This window comes from Cinclus cinclus, chromosome 8, assembly GCF_963662255.1.
Source record: "Cinclus cinclus chromosome 8, bCinCin1.1, whole genome shotgun sequence".
NCBI lineage: Eukaryota > Metazoa > Chordata > Aves > Passeriformes > Cinclidae > Cinclus > Cinclus cinclus.
Genome location: NC_085053.1, coordinates 2,475,538 through 2,496,296, shown reverse-complemented (window position 1 = coordinate 2,496,296; position 20,759 = coordinate 2,475,538). Strand labels below are relative to the sequence as shown.

Here is a 20,759-nt window from a genome sequence, read left to right as displayed (position 1 = left end):
AACTCACTTTTTGGCTGCTGAGAATCCCACCTGTTGTGGAAAGGGGAAAAATATACTGAAACAAACCAGAAATTAATCTGGCTGTTCTGGTCAAATCTATAGAAACATTACACAGAGTAGATTCTCCTAGAGGTGGGGAATAAACTGTCCCTCATTTTACCAGTATTTTGTTCAGATCCAACAGAAGAAAATCAGTAAGTGGGGTTAAATATTGCAGAGGCCTCACATCCAACCCTGGTTCCTGCTAGAGCACTCCTCGTACAATGCTATTGCCCACCCTGATCTTCCCATCCCATCTGTGCCAGGCATGAAGTTCTCTGGAGTGGAGAGGATCATGCCAGAGAACATTCAGCCTCACATTCTTACCTAAAGAATAACTCTTAACAGAGGAGCCCAGATTTGGCATCTTCAAGCACAGCTGATGGAGCAGCGTTTCTTCACAGGTTTGTCTGACCCAGGGCAAATAGCAAAGAGCAGGAGCAATGAGGGGTTTCTGAAAGTTTGCAGTCTGGATTATTTGCAGGAGGTGTTTTTGATGAACATTCTGCTGAAGCAATGGTTTCAACATCTTTTTTCAGGATCACAGGCCAGCACCTTTTCTCCAGCAAGCAGGAGATACTGGTCTGCAATACGACCAGCCCTGATTTCCATGGATTTCTTTGTAATACCTGTCTACTTCTGCTCCCACCAAAATATGCAGCAAAATGTACCAAGTGGATTGTGGTTTTCAGGGACTTTCTGTAGATTTGGCTTTCACAAAACCAAGCAAAATCTGACACAATGCTCTATAAAACAAAACCTTCCCTGTGGCAACACTGACACAACCTTGGCAAGCTCACACTCAACTTGAAAGCCACCTTCATTCACCAATCCTATCACAAATGGCCTGCCTGAATTTGGGACACACCTTTTCACATTTAACCTCATTGTGGCAGGACAGCAGCAGCTCAGACAAGGTGTTTTGTTGCAGTTTTTATTTCTGACTGCATTGAGTCCCTCATCTAGCAGTGGGTAAACAAGCAGCACCCAAAGCTGCTTGCACAAGAGGGACGTGCATGGCTGGGAGACAGCTCACTCACATGTTTTAACAAGTGCTCTCAAAAAGAATGTTCCAGGCAGGGTTACATTTCTGCCTAAGCCTCCCAGAGCTTCCCCCTGAACACTTGATAATCCTAATTTGGGACTCATCAGAGGTAAACAGCATTTGCCTTTGCAAGCAGGTGCTAAGCAAGTGATACACTATTCCTGATTTCACAATTAAAAAACAAAGTTCAGCACATTTTGTTTACAGTTACTATAAATAATAGCCTGGGGGAAGTGAAGAACTTTTGAGAGTAACTTCCTTCCTATATTCCATGATTTCAAACAAGCCTATGACATCCCTGCTTTGGGAACACAGATGATCCTCAAGCAAATTCCATGCAAATCCTAATCACACTACCAGTAAAGAAACTAAATCAGAAAATCCAGCATCCTCTAAACCAGCAGTCTGAATATGACACATAGCCTGCAGTGGCTGTATTTTGTATCACCACTGACAAGTCAGGAGAACAAAAATATCTGGTATAACTGCTCCAGGGTGATTCTCCTCCCTTCAAAAACAACAAAAATGAAATAATTGCTTTTAAAATCACAGAACATCTTCAGACGTGACCTACAAAGAACATGAAGTTTACCATGGATCTGCTTAGGGAAACATTTTTCAGGTCAGCTTCTCTCTGAAAACTGATCCTCACTCCATTACTGACAGCTTCTACTCAAAGAAAAAGTTTCACTACAGATAAATTGATTTCATTAGAAGGAATGAACAGCCAATATGAGGAAAAAATTAAGGAATTCAATGTTTGGCTAAAATGAATGTGAATACAAATCCAAGGTTGTTCTGTTTTGTTTAAAATAATATTTAACCAGCTCTGAGACTGAAAATAACAATCATGCCAAAAGCAAAGAAAATGTTTTTCTTTTACAGGTGTCACTCCACCATGTTATAATCTGCAAAGCAGCAGCAAGTCAGCTCTAATGTCACTTTCTATGGATGGTACTAAAAAAAAAACCTAAAAACCACCCTTAAGGAGAAGAGGTGCCTGCATTACTGATTCTTATCAGCAGGACAGTTCAGTATGTAGAAAACAACTGTGAACACCACCATGCATGAGACTGAAATAGTGGCTAACCCTTGGAGCAGAGCAGGATCCGACAATCTGCAGGACAGGTCCTCTGCCAGAAGCTCATTATCAGCCCAGACAAGAACCCAGACAAGTCTTCCTTCTGTCCTCCAGCACTTCCCCTGGCATGTGCCTCTTGCTGTCCTTCCCAGCTGGGACACAGCTCTCCCTTTTCTTCTTTTGTACCACCTTCTCACCTCGACCAAGGAAACTTTTCCTTGGTATCTTCACCCTCACCTCTCCTCACAACAGTCACCCCTGCACTGTTCTGTGGATGTTCCGGTGTGGGATAGGAATGAACAGTTCCCTGGGAGGAAACTGCTGCTGCCTTGCTCACCACTGCAGATTTGCAGGGGAAGAGCTCACAGAAGACTGAGAACTAAGCTGTGCTCCCATGGATTTCTTGTTATCTCCTGGAGGGGACCAGGGGTCACAAAGCCAAACTGGCAGTTTGCTGTGGTAAAGTCCAAAGCTACACTCGGGCAAAACCACACAGCCAGGTAAACTTTATTTATAAACATACAAACTCCTGAATGACTGTGCTGAAAGCACCAGGACCACAGGCCCCAAAGGCAGATCAACACCTCTTTGACAAGTATTACAGAGACAACTGTTGCAAACATTGTTGATGCTTCTCTCCCTTTCCTCTGAAGGAAAACACAGCTGAGCGTGAACTTCCTTTGGCAAAGTCTTGCATGATCTGGTATCCTCCAACAGGAGATCAGTTGCTGGCTGCACTGAAGTTTGGCTGTGCAGTGTGCAGAGCTCCTGGTCCAGCACTTTTACTGTCACAGTGCTCAGCTGACATGATTTAATGAGGATCATTATTTAATTCCGGCCAGGGAAGCTATCTCCTCCAGATGAGAGGAGGAGTACTTTACAAGGGACATGTAAAAACTGAGGGTTGGGAAAACCAGATCCCATCTTCCCTCCAATATAACACCCTAAAGCAAACAGTCTCAGTATCCTATGATAAAATTATGGTCTTTTCTATTGGCTTTTTGCATGTCCTTCCTATTACGTCCCAAAGGCGAATTCCCATCAGGAAGAGCCCTTATCTCCTTCCCACTCCATCCTGAAAGTGCCACAGTACAGTGGAGTTGGACTGTCCCCCACCCTGCCACAAGAGCTGATACTTTCTGGACTGAATCCCGGCCTTTAGGAGCTGTAACCACCTCTGGTTGATCAGATCAGTTTACATCACTGGCGCAAAGTCAGTTTTTCTTTGCCTCTTTTTCTTCAAGAGGCCAGGAAACCTGAATGTGATAAGGCTCTAGTTCTTCTGGAGTGACACAGTCTGGAGCATTGCCCATCAGGTCTCGTCCCCTGAAGGATTTTGGAAAGGCAATGACGTCCCGGATACTTGGAGCGTCAACAATGAGAGAGATCAGCCTGTCAAGTCCTACAAGCAGAAAACAAATCACTGAAACACTTGAGTTATGGTTCTTTATTACCTCCCCTGAGTCAGAAAAATCAGAAAGATTGAGGAGGTAATATCACTGAGCTTGAAGAAAAAGAGTCAAACAAATAAGGGAGAAAAAATATTAATCTTAGCTGGTAGCAGAGAAACAGATTTGCCTCGAGAGCAGAAATGTCTACCAAAATAAAGCTTTTCAATATTGCAGGAAGTTCTGTAACACATTAAGGGCTGCAGGACACAGACAGCAAACACAGCAGAACAAAACCTGGGCAGCTGAATGGCAGAACACTGGCAGGGCTCTGCTTTACAGCTCAGAGCTCTGCATCAAGCAGTTTGGAAGGATTACAACTGCTAAGAAGAATGCAAGAGGAACAAAAGCCTGTGGGTAACTGGACGGAAGAAAGCCAAACTGGAAGACCACAGGTTAAAATACCTTTGTTTTTTGTAGGCTTTTTTTATTTTGGTGGGTGTAGGGAGGGTGTTGTTGGTTGGTTGGATTTTTTCCCCCTCTTTCTTTAAACCACAAACTTGCATTGTTCTAGGGAAAAAATCAGACCCTGACATTTTCTGAATTAATGAGTAAAACTGGTGAGGAAGAAGGGAAGTGAGACATACCTGCACCTGCAGAGCTACAGGTCACTTACCTAAAGCAATTCCTCCATGAGGTGGAGCTCCAAATTCCAAAGCCTCAATCAGATGGGAAAGCACCTCAGAATCCTCCTGCAAAATTATATTAAGAGGTGACATTGGACAAGCAATGCTCTTCTTATTAGCATCACAAGATGAAGGTACAATGAAATCATCCATTGCTCAGGGCTAGGAGTTATGTCTCTAAGTGAGAAGCACATGAGTGTCTCTTTCACAATATGCAACTAATATTTCAACTAATTAGTGCTTTTAAATCTCCAAGAGAGCGTTAGAGGCATCTGTAGGTGTTACCTTCAGCACTTTCTCCAGCACAAAACGCTGTTGTTCTGCACTGTGAATTCTGATGGAGCCACCTCCAACCTCACTGCCATTCAGCACAAGGTCGTAGTGCTGGCTACGGACCTGCAGAGAGACAGGGACAGGCACCTTGGTGAGGCTGGGCCACAACTGCACCTAAGAACAACCTGCACAGAGACAGCAAAGACACTGGGAATGAAGCCATGGAACTCTGTAGAACTCCTCTCTCAGGGGTACATTGCAATTCAGGTACCAGTCCTGCTGGACTGCCTCTGACTAATGTGAGAGGAGAACAAATCCTTTTGAAAAGTTAACCAAACCTTGATGGGTCAGAATGTAAAATTTCTGTTTCCTATAAGCTCCTTTTGCTGGGGCACATGTGAATACTTGCTACCTGCAGTAATCAGGAAGCCATCTCTTCCAGACATGTACGTGGACAAGATCACAGAATCACACAATGGTTTGGGCTGGCAGGGACCTTAAAGATCCTCTGCTTCCAACCCTCTGCCATGGGCAAGGACACCTTCCACTATCCCAGGATGCCCCCAAGCCCCATCCAGCCTGTCTTTTAACATTGCCAGGGATGGGTGAGCCACAGCTGCTCTTGGCAATCCGTGCCAGGGCCTGGCAGGGAAGATTTTTTTCCTAATAACAATCAAAGTCTATCCTCTTTCAGTTTAAAAACATTTCCCCTTGTCCTGTCACTGCTTGGCCCTGCAAAATGTCCCTCTCCAGCTCTCTTGTAGCCTCTTTGGGCACTGGAAAGGACTCTAATTTTGCTCCTGAGCCTTCTCTTCTCCAGGACAAACAACCTCAGCTCCTTCAGCCTTTGTTCATAGTAGAAGTGCTCCAACCCTTTGATCATCTTAGCAGCCTCCTCTGGACTCATTCCAAGAGATCTACATCTTCCTTGTGCTGTCAGTCCCATGAAACAATATATCTTTTTACACTAAAGCCAGCTGCTGCTTGCCTGATTTTCCATGGGAGCAGCTGTAAAAGAGCCAGCATGGCAGGCATGAAGTTGGTTACCTTTGTGGGATCAGAATACAGGAGGCTGGCATCCGAAGGATGAGGGGCAGTGAAAGGGTGATGAGCAGATTCCAGTTCAGTGGGATTCTCAGCCTTGGGGAGGAAAAGGGGGAAATCCACCACCCAGAGGAAATGAAAGGCTGTGGGGTCACGGAGTGCCAGCCCAGCTGCCTCCAGGAGGTCGGCACTCAACAACCGCAGGGCTCCTAATGCAGAGCACTGCAACAGAGAAGGGAGAGACATGAGACAGGGTGATTTCACCATCAGAGAAGGAGTATTCCATAAAGGAAGTACCACAGACAGCACCAGCTGTAATGCTTTGTTGCCTTGAACACTTTTGCCTCATATCCTGAAACGTATCACCTTCCTGCCAAGGCATCAGCAGCACCAGGGCTTGACAAGGTATTAAGGAGCTGGACAAGTAAGGAGCTTGAAAGGCCATGTTTTTCCAGCTATTTCATTTTCAGAACTTGCTTAGACTAACCTCCAGCTCCACACATGTAGATTTACTGAGGGAGCATGTGTAAGATCCACACTTTGCAGACAGAGAAACAGAGGCACAGAAGAGAATACAACAAAACATTTTCACTTTGCTACTGAGCAAAGTGTGACACCTTACAATAAAACAATGCTTGGAAGACAGCATCTGCTGGCAAGAACAGAGAGAGGGTAGGGATAGAATCTCCCACCACTGCTGCTAAGAAGTCATGCAGTTATGGGAGACACAATTACCTAGTTGACCTCATTTTCCAATCTGTTTGATGCTTTAAAAATGAAGTTAAGAGAAAAGAAGGCACTGATTTGTTGCAGCAATTTTTATATTTCAGCCTTCATTTCAGTTACAAGCCCTGCCCAGAATTTGACTGGGGGCCATAAAAATAATAGGTACATTTCATGCTTTATTTGCTGTTGCTATAGCTGCTGTTCCAGAGAAACAGAAAATTACACGATGACCTATTTTAATAATAAGAAGAATCAGACTAAGGCCAGATAACATCAAAACCATTATCAGCAACATTCAGCTCACAGAGCCACCCAAGAAATGCCTCCTACCACTTGCTTGTGTCCTCCAGCTGCCAGCAGCACCACGTCATCCTCCTGCATGTTCAGAGCTTGGATAAGCTTTGACTGCTCCTTCTCACCAAGGAACTTGGTAAGCAGAGACTTCAAGCTCCCATCAGGTCTGCGGATAATTTCCATGATTTCCTGGAGAAAGGGAAGGGTATGTTCAGTGCAGTGCTGCCCCCTCTCGCCTTGAAGCATCCCATGCCCAGGCTCTGACTCGGCTATTTAAAACTGCTCTTCCTCTGCCTTTATCACACCTTGTCACTCACCCTTCCCAAAGCCTCAGGAAAGTTCCTGTCTCACCTGGTTAAACTGGGATTTTGCAGACTCTTTCAATGACTCCAAGTCTTTATTTGTAAGATGCCTCTGGGGAAAGAAAAAGAGAAGACACAGCAAAGATCAGCTTGGAAAACTTGACTAGATATCAAATCTACTGAATAAGCTGGTTCCAACTTCTCAATTCTTTTGTTTCTAGCTTAAATTCTTATGAGGGCTGTGGAACAGGCCAGGGTCCTTAGCACTGGGCTGGGTGTCTGCTCTGAGGGCTCCTTTCAGGAAGAGACCCCTCTAGATCTACGTTTTTCCCCTCCTCTCACAGATAAATCTATCTGGTCAGCAGGGTCAAACCACTGCCTGCAGCCTGCAGAAACGAGGTTACACCATCACACTGTGATTGGGGAATGCAGAGCTCAAACTGGAGGAAGGACAGAGGAAAAACAACTGGGCTGACTCCTGCATGCAAACCATGCAGTAAATGAGGACTTGCACCAAGATAGATGCCACTTTTGTGTTGCTCAAACACCTCTGTCCCCTCTCGTAAGAAGCCACTAACTTGCACTCTATAAAAGGAATGAAAGGAAATCCCAAGGGAAACCATGGCCACAAAGCCCTGTTCCCCAAATACAACTCATTATTTAGAGGATTTGATTTTTCCATACTACAAAGATGTCTACAGCCAGAATTAAATCTGTTTCCTTGCCAAAATGCAGGGCTGTGTCTAAAGTCTTCCACATCTATTGTCAGCCTTGGATTTGGTCCATGACATTCTCATTACAAGACACAAATTTTAGTGTCAGTGTTAGCTGGATGCAGCTAAAAGCAAACAGAAGGACATGGAACCACCTGACCCTTCTCTGCCTGTCCCAGAGCTGTGCCATGCCCAGCCCTATTTCAATCTCCCATCACCAGGCACAATTCATCATTGAGATGCACATCAAAAAGGTGATGAAAAGCAAGGTGAAACCCCAAGAGGGTTCCCTATCCTCATGGGATCTCGTAGCTCTATTGCTTTCCTCCTCTTCCTAAGGATAAAATATTCTTCCTGTTGCCATATCATTCCTACACCACTCAGCCCAAGCTGACATGGATTACAACCAATCCCAAATTCCCTTAAGAAACACCAGTAATAGCAAGGAACATTTCCATATCAACAAAGGAATTCAAACTGGCATTTTATTTATTCCACATAAGCCATAAACAGATGTAAGAGCATCACTTACCACTCCCTGAGGGATACAAATGGCTCTGATGGAGCCATGTGGGTAACTGAGGGCATTCTGCACAAAGTGAATGTTTGATCCTCGTAAAACATCACTGATATCCACGATCTGACAAAGGAGAGAGCACAGGTAAAAGCACTGCTAGTAGCAATACAAAGCAAAAATTCCTGCACCTGTCTTAACACCTTCAACACTATTCCCTTTTAGGAGCTTTTGCACTTGAAACAGTCAAGATGCATTGCTCCCTAATGCTACATCACTTCTAAAATAAACTTCTAAAAAAAAACATTTTTCAAAAGTTTTATTAGAACATACATTTTCCACAGACAACTGATCAAATCCTCTCTTCTTCAGCAGACTGCACAAAGCAGCAACAATGGGACAGGCACCCTGGGTAACTTACAGCACTCAAAACTGCAGCCAACCATGTATCCATGATCCAAAGGTTATTAAAAGACTAACTGAGGGGAAAAGCTGCAAGTTTCCAATGGGCAAACCCTCACCTTCATCCCAAAGCGAGTGTCTGGCTTATCAGTCCCATACTCAGCCAGTGCTTCCTCATATGTCATGGAAGGGAAAGGAGTCATAATGGAGCTTTTTTCCTCAGGCCAGGAATGTTGCAGAAGGCCTTCTATGAGCCTCTGGATCCCAGCTTGATCTACAAACGACATCTCTATATCTATCTTAAAACAGAGAATAAGGGGGGAATTCCACATTAGCTACAGGTTGTGCTTTCACGCTGCTACTTGTGAGTACAAAGCCAGCAAAACAAGGAACAACACACAAAATGACATCACAGCACGACTGCATTAGGCTGGGAATGTGCTTAGGATCATCCTCCAGGCTGATGACTCAGGCAACAGCCTCCTCAGAGAGTGAATGAGGTAACAATGACAAGGACACAACCTTGAGTGAACCAGGCTAACTCAGCCTGGGATTTCAAGGCTGAGGAATGGGATGTCTGACCTAGCAAGACAGGAGGAGAATGCATCATCAAAGTAAAATCACTGCTGCAACGAAACTCCCACATCTGCACCTGGGGCACTGCAGCCAGCCAAGGACAGGAACCATGCAGTCATCCCACACCAACTTCCAAGGGCTGTGCTGGTGAAACACACACCAAACAGCTCTGTACTTCCCCAGCAGCACCAGACTAGCACAGACGAAGCCTCCAGAAGGGAAAACAGCTATGAGCCATCTGGGTTGAGGAGCAGGGAGCAAGGCAGCAGGGGCTGCTTACCTGGGTGAATTCTGGCTGCCTGTCAGGCCGTGAACCCTCATCCCGGTAGCAGCGAGCGACCTGGAAGTACCTGCAGTGAGCAATTTAAAGTATCCTGAACTGAGCTGCGGCCGTAGAACTGATCATACAAAAGGTAAGGAAAAATGAAGCAAACCAGAGAATGTTCTGTTCCCACAGCAGATGATCTTTGCTCCCATCCCCTTCAAAAGAATGGAATTTTGAGTGGAAGGAACTCTATCAGCAGCCGTATCCATCTCCAGCCGTATCCTCCAGAGGCACATGGAGACTGCCAGCTGAGCTGTCCCCCAAGGGCAGCACACTCAACTCTTTACTTCACCTTCCACTCCACTCCAGGGCTCTCCAAAACTCTCAGACAAGACCTGGCCTGCAGTTCACCGTGTGAACAGTTGTCTGTCTCCCTGTCCATCCACTTGATTTGGAGAAGCAAGCCCAATTAAAAGCTTTGCACTTGGGCACCCTGACATGCTTTTTTCCTTGTCTCAGGTATGCTCAGCTGCCCAGCTTCACCTCAGTTAGTTGTGTGGGTTACTCCTGGAGCTGCTTTTATCACACATTAGATGTTCTGCCCTTCAGGCAGGCTCTGCTTCACATCAGGTTTACATTTAACACAGCAGTAAAGACTGCAGCTCTGCAGAAGGATACATTTCATCTGACTACAATATAAAGTCCCAAGTATCTGAGGATCCCTCTTCAAGACACAAATCCTTGGCATAAAGTTTTTTTCGGGGAAGTTTCTAGAACTTCACAGATAAAGTAATCAAACCCTAGACAGGACACGCAGAGAACAGGAGTCCAAGAAACACTTACCTGTCCAGGCCTCCAACCATGAGGAGCTGCTTGAACTGCTGAGGACTCTGTGGCAGAGAGTAGAACTTGCCAGCTTCCCTCGAAGGCACAAGGAACTCTTTGGCTCCCTGGCATTAGAAAGAAAATTTACAGAGTTCAGCAAGTAAGTGGCCCCAATTCCTGACAGACCAAACACTGGAAGTGCATGAGGAAAGGACCTATTTTCCCCATTATGAAATCCCACCTGTGAGGAAATGGCTGTTTGTACTTGACACTTAACATTTGTTAACCAACTTGGTCCAAAATATTCCAAAGGAGAATTCTCTACCTTCTTCTCTGAGAGACTAATGCATAACAGACCATCCAAGACTGGGGGTTTAAATGCAAGAACTCCAGGTTAGCTGCATCAACAATTCCTCAGCTACAGCTCTCTTCTCTCTGACTATTTTTGAAGTGAAAGAAAGGAATGTAAGATCAGAAATTAAATTTACTTGAGTATGACCTCTACAATAACCTATTAGTTAAGAGATAAATGCTGAAAAGACAATGCTTCAAAGTTTTTGGGTTCATAATCCCAGGACAGACTTGCATTCAACATGTGATCTACAAGGCAGAAGCTTATTTAGTTCAAAGGTTCAAAACTAGGACAGAAATTATCATCTCTCCCTCTACTTTTTAAGGATCTGTGGATGATATCAGAAGTTCCAGAAGCTGTTATTTAGCCAGGGAAAAGCAACGAAGGCTGAGTGGCAACTGGAAATGATTCAGCCTTGACTGTGCAACAACAGGAGGCCAAAAAGCATCACATACATACCCCTGGGGTTCTTTTAAACAGAGTTGGAGTTTCTACATCCACGAACCCTGGGAAACAAACACAGAATATGCTGAGAGGAGGGAGAACTAACATGACAGAGTAGGCTAGAGTAGGGTTAGTCAGCAAAATAGGTCATCCGGCACACCATGGAGCCTCTCCAAAACCAACACACTTTACTACTTCTAATAATTATTCCTGTAATGACAGATCTAAAGGCTCTGAGCTACTCTGATGTCCTGCCAGAACTGTTGATGACAAATGACTCCAAATATGCTGAAAATGTGTTAATTCTCTATCTATTCTGAACCAGGCACTGATTTTCCTAAGAGCACTTCCTGATTTTAAGAGAAGCAATAGCCCTCAACAAAATCCATCCCTTCAACATGCCTCAACTGGGTGACCAAAAGAGAGCAACTACCTGCTTAGAGTCTTTCCTCATTGGAAACAGCTAATTTGAAACAACTGGATTTCCAAGACCATGCCAAGAGATTTCAATACACTTTGTTCTTCACACCTGACAACATCCCACCGAAGACTCTACCACAAGCACACATATCCTTATTGAGACCAGTTTGGAGTAGCAAGTTGACTAGGAATCTCTGCCAGCACTAGGAAAAAGCAGCAGTGAGAACTGAAATGTTTGTTGCATCCTGTCCTCCCAATGCCTGAAGGGGGAAATTATGCCCTAAGCTTTAGCTTTCATATTTCCCAGATTCTGTACTGCATTAGTGTGCAACTCTGAACTTCATATAAAGCGTCAGCAAGTTCTCCTCACAGCTCAGTCACACAAAACAATCCTTTTCCAGCCCCACAACCAAGGACACCGCTGCAGCTTCAGCCCCAAAAAGTGCAACCAGCAGGGAATTGAGGAGAGCAATCTGGGAAGATGGGACTGCAGAACCTGGAGCTGGAATTTGACAATTAACCCAAATATGGAAATGGACCAAAACTTATACAAGTGTGAAAACTCGTGACCAGGATCCATCTTGGGTGGAGCCACAGCCGGGCTCTTGCACTGCCCAAGGTGAATCCTTTGAAGGGCTTTCAATAAATCCCTACTTTGCTCCTTCACCACTGGCTTCTGGGTAGCCTCTTCAGGCATCACTGCAAGCAGCCCCTCACCGTGGAGATTGCAGAGATACTCGCGCATCCTCATGACCACGCGAGACCTCAGCCGCAGGTTGGACTGCAGCCGGGAGCTGCGCAGGTCCAGGTACCGATACTGCATCCGCAGGGCCTCTGACTTCTGGGGAGGAGAGAGAAGCAGCATCAAGAGACACAATTCAAATTGCATGTGCAGTGAAAAAGGGAGAAGCTAAAAAGGGATGGTGTTCTGTCACCACAGCGCGCCCGTTACCCACAGCCTACGCAAATACGGCGATCACTTGAAATAAAAATCCAAACCGCCCGCAAAAGTTCCCATCCCTGGAAGCGTTCAAGGCCAGGTTGGATGAAACTCTGAGCAACCTGGTGCAGTGGGTGGCATCCCTATCAATGGCAGGGGGTTTGGAACAAGATGATCTTAAAGGTTCCTTCCAAGCCAAACCATTCTGTGATTCCCGGAGTCAAATAAAACAGCCTTATTTCACACTCAAAAAACACCAAATAGGCCCATTTCTTTCACTCTTTCCTCTACCATCAGTTCCTCCAGAAATCTGGAATCATTCAAGCCCTGTTTTCTGCTTAGCTCTAATTGGAAATAAATCCTCCCAGCAAACAAACAGCAGTCCTGTTTTAAATACTATCCTTCCTCCCAAGTGAAGTGGGGAGAACCAGACTCAACTCTCAGATGTTCTGCCATTACCCTGGGCAAATTCCCAATTTAATGAAAAACCACTACTTTGATAAGAAAAAGAAAAGAAAAATAAAGACACCTTGATAAAATCCTTGATTTCGAAAGGCAGCTTCTTGCAGGAGTTTAGGATCTCTGCAGTCTCTGCCTTCACTTCAATATCCCCTGTTGGCATTTTCTAGAAGAAAAAAGCAAGAAAAAAATTAAACTCAAAACAGTTGGTCAAAGGTAATTCACAGATGGTCAAAGAGAAACAAAGAAGCAATGTGATTACTCTCCCTGTCTTCTAACACAGTGCATAAATCAGAGAGCTTATCCCAAGGACAGATTTCTCCCAGATTTCCCTTCTGTTCAGAGAAACACAAGTCACCTCACCAAAGATGGCAGCTTCTTTCCCAAAAGCACATTGGTCTCTAAACACATTAGCCTCAGCAAAACCACAGTGGAGGTTTCAGTGAGCATGAGCAGCAGCAGCCCTTCATTATGAGTCAGAAAAGGCAAATTATGAGGAACTTCTCAGAACTTCCAGCTCTAAACACCAGTTCTCAGTACTGGTCTTCTTTTGACTCTGTCCCAAGGGAGGGCAGGCAGCTCCCTTCATGTAGCACTGAGGCACAGCAAAGTTCACTTGATCCTGCAGGACTCTTGCTATTTACCAGGGGAAAGGACACACAACCTCCCCACAAAACAAGAAATGAATAAAAGAAAAAGGCACTGCTTGAAGCCTGGATTTTAAGTGGACATCTACAAAACAGAGCAAAAAGGAGTTATGATCATAAATACAGTCCTATTTTTAGGCCTGCCAGTTACATGCACAATCCTGAAAGATCAATCTACAGCTGAATACAATGACAGCTGAGGAATGCAGAACACTAGAAAATTATTCAAACCCTGTTTCCTATACAAGGAGACCAGCAAAACCAATATCCAGGTCACCACATGATGTGGAACTTGAAATGACAATTATTTATTTTCAAGCAAAAGAGATTCCCACCACACTCTGAAAGCCTGAAAAAGCCAGCATTATCCTTGCCAAGGGCTGGGATCCAGTTTAATTTGTGGGTAATGTGCTTTGAGATCCTCCTGCTATCTGACACAGCATTTATTTTAGCTCACACTATCTGAAGATGGGCTGCCACACAACCAGAACCCACAGCAATGTTCTGACACCACAGCCCACCATCCAGGGTTGTTTCCTTCAAGGAATACAAGCCCTGAGAGCCCCCCCCACCCCATCCTCACCGGATTCTCCTGCCCCAGGGGCCGAGGGGACACTGTCCCAGTCACTCTCACCACAGACTCTACTGGGGCGTTGGACAGCAGCTCCTTCACGTGGGAATGTGCCTGCAGGGAGAGGACAAAGCCTCACAGAAATTCAAAGAACAAAACAAAGGCACTGTAGCCAAGCACTTCAATTCAAAATCATTCTTAAGGCAAGGGAAACAGCACTGACGTTTCTGTTGCAGTGTCAGGTCAAGGCTCTGACACTTCAATCTACTTGTGAGTCAGAGCACTCAGTTTGACAAAGTCCTTCCTTCTCTCTGTGGCTGCTGAAGCCAAGCTACCAAAGGAAAAATAAAAAACACAGACTCGTGTTTAGGTAGCACTTACCTCATCCTGAGGAATGATGACCTGGGTCAGTCCCTGGAAATCTCTCAAAACCAGAAACAGGCCTTGTCTGATCCATGAAAAGCACAAAAGGAAAAACAGGTTTGTTTGTTTTTTTTCACAAATTCAGCAGTTTCTACTTTTTAAAAGCATATGGCAACTGGCTACACTTTCAGTACCTGGCAACTCATCCCAAAGCACTTCCAAGTACTGACTTATAGACACTTTTCCCACACCTGAAGCTAACCTGAACAATTTATTTCACTTTGTGACCAGCCCCAGACAACATGCAAATAACCAGAAGAGGCAGGGCTTTAACGTGAGCTTTCATGCACACAGAGCAGGGATTCTGGACATGGACATGTGAATTTTCCTGCTGGGAAACACCATTCAGGTAAAAATAATTAAATGAGCAATAAAACTAAAATGCACGTGGAATAAAAACAACAACGAAATCCAATCATAAGTCAAGAAGGGGAACACTTGTCCCATAAAAAGTTCCACATAAACAATCCACACTGCCAGAACAATAAATCTTGATTGCTTCAAGCTGCAGCAGGGACAGATGCCATTGTGCTTTGTCCATCAAAAAACTGCCCAATGTGACATGCTCTGGTGTCTTGAAAAACAAGATCACTGCGATCACATTCCAATAATCCTAACTCCTTTTCCTGGGTCTCCAGCTACAGTTGCTCAAAGATTGCTCAGGACCTCCTAAAACCAAAAAAACCCAATGCAGACCATCCCCGGAGAGCAATGCTGGATGAAATACACCTTAGACTTGGTCTGACAAATAATCATCTCCATTTTTACTATGGTTTGCACTTACCTTTGATATTGAACCCATCCATACAAGGTCACCTTCTGTCCCACATGAGCAGAACGCAGCTCTCCACACGTGTTGGTCCGAGTCACAAAACTATTGAAGTCTTAAATTAAAAAAAAAAAAATATATATATATATATATAAAACCTCTTATTGCTTTTCCAGATGAGACAGAATAAATAATAGTTTTCCCTCCCAATACAATTTATACAGGTACAGAGAAGTTACTTGATATATAGATCTGCACTGAGATACTAAATCATAAACATGAAATGAAGCTAGCCCAAATGTATTTTAAACAGGGATTATTTATGTTTCTCAGTTAAAACTTTTCATAAAGACACTTGAACACAGCCTAGCTGCAAACTGTTGCCCTGCAAATTGCAGGAGCAAGAGAAGCAAAGGTCACAGATCAATCCTGAGGCACGCTGACAATGCCACATCTAAATCTAGAATCATTGAATAGAATCAAGGACCTTAAAGCTCATGTCCTTCCAGCTCCTGCCATGGGCAGGGACACTTTCCACTACGCCAGGCTGTTCAGAGTCCCATCCAGCCCGGCCTTGGACATCTCCAGGGATGGGGCAGCCACAGCTTCTCTCATCATCTGTGCCAGGACCTCAGCACCCTCACGGGCAAGAACTTCTTCCAATATCCAACCCAAACCTGCCCTCCTTCAGTTCAAAACCATTATTCCCCTCGTCCTGCCAAGCGCAGCTCCTGGTGGCAGAACAAGGCTTAATAAACCAGGAATTAAACGCACACGGAGGACACCAAATCCACCATGCAGGCAAAAATCGGACAAAAATCCTGCCTGAAACAACTGGGAAAAGGCCTGAGCCACGGGTACAGAAAGGTCTGCAGACACCCCCGAGTGCCTGTAGTCACTGCCCAAGTTATAGAACCAAGCACACCATTCACAGAGCTTCGGCTTGCGAGGAGAAGCCCGAAGGATACCATTACCCGGACACACAGAAATAACTCTATGAGCCGATCTTACTACCTTCATCGCAGTCTTTGGAATTAAGAGATTTTAGACAAGACACTTCATAAAGCGATACAGGGCAAATAACTTCCCGCAAACATGATGTGAATCGACTGCGTGGACTACCCCGGCCTGTACCCCAGGAGAAAAGGAGCCCAAACCTGGAGGGGGTGAGAGCAGCGCTCCTCACCTGGAGCCGCGCCGGCAGCGGCAGCCCGGTGCAGCGCCCGCACCAGCAGCCGGGGGAGCGCCATGCCCGGGGGAAGCAGCCGCCCCTCCGCCAGAAACGTGGCAGGAGCGCCACAAGCCCGCGGGAAGTGAAAAATAAGAACTCCGGAGGGGGAAAAGGTAATAAACCGCCTCGGCTGCCAACGTTTCCGTTTCCCCCCTCGCCCCCCCCCCCCCCCCCCCCCGGCCCGTCCGCCTCAAAGATGGCGGCGGGGCGCGGCCCCGCGCGGGGGCCGACGGGAGCCATGTTCGAACGGCGCCGGCGGGCCGCGGCCGCCATGGCGGAGGAGGCGCCGGAGGACGGCGCGGTGCGGACCCTGCCCAGCCTCAGGCAGCTCTCCCGAGCTCTGCCCTTCGGACGGAGTCACGGCCGCCTCGGCATCAGCCCCAGGGGCCGCCTCATCGTGCCGACGCCGTGCTCTCAGGTACGGCGGGGCCGCCTCGCCGTCCCCTCCCCGTCCCCTCAGCCGCGTTGAAGCGCGGGCTTCGACCTTATCCCTTCGGCTTTGTTTCCCCCTAGGAGAACGCGGATCCGCAGAAAACAGCGTTCCTGCTACACAAAGCCTGGACGCTGTACAGCGTGACCCCCCTGTACGGTTTCTGCCGCGGCCGCCTCAGGGACTACTCGCGGCTGCTGAGCGCCTTCGTCGCCGCCGAGAAGCAGAAGGGGCTGGCGGTGGAGGTGGGCGTCGAGCTGGACATCAAGGTGGCCCTGTCCAGCCTTGCCGAGCTCCGGGGCAGCGAGCTGGACCAGGCCGCCCTCCTCGTTCAGGTGAGGGAGCTGTTCTTGCTGTGGTCGAACGCTCTGCCTTGAAAGAAAAGCCTGAAATTAAACCCTAGCCGTACTGGAGCATCCACTCTGATTTAATTAAATTGAATCTTGTCTGTCTTTAACTGGAACAGAACATTCGTAATCTTAAGGTGTGCCAGGGGAAGGTTTAGTTTGGACATTAGGAAGAATTTCGTCACAGATAGGATGATTAGACATTGGGACTGGAAGATGGTGGAGTTGCCATCCCTGGAGGTGTTCAAGGAAGGACTGAATTTTAACACGGTTAAAACCCTGGTCTAATGATAGGGTGGTGTTTAGTTACAGGCTGGAGATTTGATGACCTTTGAGGTCTTTTTCAGCCTAATTGATTCTGTGATCCCCTAAGTAAAGCATGCACTAAATAGCATGCTTGAGTTCAACTTTTTAACAGCATCAGAGTACGACTATACAGAGTAATTTCTGTCTGATGTTTTGGTTCGGCAGTCAATTTACTGCCAGGACTTGGATGGCTTATTTATCTTCCTGGATAAAGCTGGCATAATCCCACTTCCTGGCCAGAGTCTGGTCTAATTAGTATTTCTGAAATGCTTTGCCTCAAGTGAAATGTGCAACTGAAATGTCAAGTTCATTGTGGCAATGGTTGTAGGATGTACCGTAGGAGTTTAGCAGCATAAACTCAGATCTCAGGACTGTTTTTAAGGAATTTAAAAGCACTTTTTCTGCTGTTTTCAACAGAATTGCATTCAACTTTAGGGATGTGATGGATAGACTGAATAACTATGTGTTTGACAGAAAACAGCATCGCACGCAGGGTCCTGAGGGGAAAAAAAAAAACAAACAAAAAAACCCTTCTACCAAAAATTTAAAACTTTAAATCAAAATCTGTTTTTAGCCAGTGAAGAAACAAAAAAGCTATACTTGTTCTCTGCAGCATTGAAATGCTTCTTCTCCCCAACCCAGCTCTCTTCGAGGTCAAAAGCTTCCTCCAGGAACTCTGAAGACAAGCTGGTGTGGTCGGGCTGGTTCTGCTCCATGTTTGGAGATGACCTTTCTGAGAATATGCCAGAGAACTTCACCTGCCTGCCCCTGTTCCTGACCCACGGGGCCGAGAGATACACGTCCTTGGTTGGAAGCTGGTTCCAGAAGACTTTTGACTGCTGCTTCCGCCGCCTGGCCATCAGCCCCCTGAACCTCAGCTGGATGGTGGCCATGTGGGCTGGCTGCAAGCTGGACAGAGCTGCCTCTGCTGTGGAACTCGTCTTCTCCATGCCCCGCCTGTCCCAGCCCCTGGATATTTCATATGCCATCCACCCAGAGGATGCCAAAGCTCTGTGGGACACGGTGCAAAAAACGCCAGGAGAGATCACCCAAAGGGAGGTGGATATCTTCATGGATTGCCTTTATGCCCATTTCCACAGGCACTTCAAGATTCACTTGTCAGCTGCGAAGCTCGTGAAGGTTTCCACAGGGGTTGCCTCGGCACACTGTGATGGGATTGTAAAGGTGAGGCCCCCAGGAGCAGGTTGTCCTAATGTTGGCCAAATGAAATAGCTGTACCTGAAGGTCTCACGTTTTGCATGATTTCCTGCAGGGAATTGTTAAACCCTCATAAGTCATACTTAGCTCTGGAGTTGGGGCAGCTGCCAGTACAGTATTTTACTACTACTGTGTTGCAGCAGAAGCTACTTGCCTGGGGCCAGAAATAGGTGTATTAGCTGTGGTATGAAGAGGAAAATGTCTTAGGCCGTTAAAAAAAATCTCCTTTTGGACTTAAAAAAATCCCAACCTTAAAAAAAAATTGACTAGCTTTCTAGTATTGTAGTTACTAAGACACAAGCAGAAGACTCCTTCACGTGTAAGTAACCCTTTTCATAAAGGTGCTGGTCTTTCTACAGAGGTATATCTAATATTCTTCAAACCAGGGAACGTTAATCCTTCAAGCAATACAGTATTTTTTTCTGAGTTTGTGTAGATGCAGTTGTTTAAATTTATCCTATGATGGGCCTCGGCACATTGTGTAAATGCAATTGTTCCAGTTTGCCCCATGATGAGGAGTACATTGCTTGTTTTTATCTGTAATAGCTTAAAACTGTCTGAAACAAGTTTTTCTGTTGGAGGCAAGTACACAAAGATACCGCAGGCTTTCTGAAGGATGCTCTTGTGGAATGTGTGTTATGTAAATTCAGTTATGGCTTTTCATAATGGGATAGAGTTCAAGTTATGTATAATCAGTGTGGGAAAAGTAGAGGTAGCTGAAAAGCAACAACAGAGCAGCTGAACAAACACACAGAACCCGTGGTAGTTTCCTTCCAACCAGGGCTTCGGGATGCAGAAATCTGGCAGCTGCAGTTGTTGCTCTGACAGGCTTTTTTCTCTTTCTTGCAGATTCTACACAGCCAATACCTGCCTGGAGTGCTGATGCTACTGACTGAACTTGCAGTCTCTCAGATACAGTGAGAGCCATTTCAGTAGCTCTTCATACTAAAAAGGCTTTCTGTTTGGACAATATGTGCTGAGAAATCACCAGGAAACTCACTCCTGCAGCGTCTTCTTTCATCTCATTCTGGCTGCCTAAAGTCAGACTGTAACTCCATGCTGTGTACAGCAAAGTCAAGCAGACATCTGGCCCTGAAGAAGAGCTGCAATGCAAACTTGTGACAGCTTCCTGAGCAGCTTTGTTTTCTCAGTCACTCATTTCATTTATGTGCAGATATCAGCTCAGAGACACACAGTGCAAATTCTGGATGCAACGTACTGACAGGTATTTCTGTTGTTTCAAAGTTGGTTTTCACTGGACAGCCTAAGCTACACAGATCTTGACCTCCACTCTTGGTCTAGTCTAAACGCAAAGTTCAGCACACCTGGTAAAGGGTGCATGCTCTACAATCCAGGACAGAAAACTCCAGGTTTTTAACTCCCTTTTTAGCTTGTTAAGAGTACTTGGTAATGGTGATGATGTTTATTTATCTTCCAGTTGGGCATGAGATTGGACACAAGGCACTTAGAGTGTTGGTCCTCTCAGGCAAGTTAATAGATAGGGAAGTGAGGTGTGAATAAGCTTGAGAGTTACTGGGCTTTGTCCTGATGTCTGTAATCTTGGATGTAATCCTGTGGGCCAGAGCCTCTCAGGGTTAGAGCTGTGTGCTGTAATTTGATGTTGGATCCCTCCCTTCTGGAGCAGGTAGGAGTTCAGAGGGACAGTTAAGGAGCAGAAAGTAGCACCTGCTAAGATGTTTTGTATAATAGTACTAAATAAAGAAAGTATTTTCCATTTTCTGTCTTAAGGAAAGACCACCTATGTCTAACTAAATGTATTCTTGCAGGAGGCTCATTTCCAACTACAGCTTACCTCACCACACCACCACTTGGTACTTATTAAATGCATCTTTGAGCAGCAAAATTCCAAGTCTCGTTTCTTGCTTCACACTTGTGCAGCATCTCTAGGAGCTGGTTTGTGCTATGACCTCCTCCTAAACAGGGATGCAAGTTGCCTTTCTTTTCCCAGTGTAAAACTACCTAACATGACATAACTGCATGCCTAGTTCCTAACCTATTTCCAGAGTTA

General features: G+C 45.7%; 2 protein-coding genes across 2 annotated transcripts; one reads left to right on the top strand and one right to left on the bottom strand.

Annotated features, from left to right (window-relative positions):
- Positions 1 to 2,654: 2,654 nt before the first annotated feature.
- DARS2 (aspartyl-tRNA synthetase 2, mitochondrial) lies at positions 2,655 to 16,448 on the bottom strand. The gene is made up of 17 exons (XM_062497622.1): positions 16,385 to 16,448; positions 15,214 to 15,313; positions 14,388 to 14,454; positions 14,019 to 14,120; positions 12,859 to 12,954; positions 12,107 to 12,230; positions 10,985 to 11,031; positions 10,192 to 10,298; positions 9,364 to 9,433; positions 8,627 to 8,806; positions 8,124 to 8,231; positions 6,928 to 6,990; positions 6,613 to 6,765; positions 5,560 to 5,778; positions 4,525 to 4,635; positions 4,230 to 4,305; positions 2,655 to 3,567 (listed from the first exon to the last, which is right to left on the bottom strand). The coding sequence occupies exons 1-17, from the start codon at positions 16,446 to 16,448 to the stop codon at positions 3,380 to 3,382; spliced, it is 1,875 nt and encodes a 624-aa protein (XP_062353606.1). The 3' UTR covers positions 2,655 to 3,379.
- Positions 16,449 to 16,625: 177 nt separating this feature from the next.
- On the top strand, positions 16,626 to 20,484 carry CENPL (centromere protein L). The gene is made up of 4 exons (XM_062497465.1): positions 16,626 to 16,847; positions 16,943 to 17,194; positions 18,155 to 18,697; positions 19,580 to 20,484. The coding sequence occupies exons 1-4, from the start codon at positions 16,626 to 16,628 to the stop codon at positions 19,649 to 19,651; spliced, it is 1,089 nt and encodes a 362-aa protein (XP_062353449.1). The 3' UTR covers positions 19,652 to 20,484.
- The last annotated feature ends 275 nt before the right edge of the window (positions 20,485 to 20,759 follow it).

Coding starts and splice junctions, on each gene's coding strand:
- CENPL (XM_062497465.1), top strand. CDS start 16,626: ATGGCGGCGGGGCGCGGCCCCGCGCGGGGGCCGACGGGAGCCATGTTC. Junction 16,848..16,942: donor TGCCGACGCCGTGCTCTCAG/GTACGGCGGGGC, acceptor GTTTCCCCCTAG/GAGAACGCGGATCCGCAGAA. Junction 18,698..19,579: donor ACTGTGATGGGATTGTAAAG/GTGAGGCCCCCA, acceptor TCTTTCTTGCAG/ATTCTACACAGCCAATACCT.
- DARS2 (XM_062497622.1), bottom strand. CDS start 16,448: ATGGCGCTCCCCCGGCTGCTGGTGCGGGCGCTGCACCGGGCTGCCGCT. Junction 12,955..14,018: donor CCCTGGGGCAGGAGAATCCG/GTGAGGATGGGG, acceptor TTTTTCTTCTAG/AAAATGCCAACAGGGGATAT. Junction 11,032..12,106: donor GTATCTCTGCAATCTCCACG/GTGAGGGGCTGC, acceptor TTTGTTTCCCAG/GGTTCGTGGATGTAGAAACT.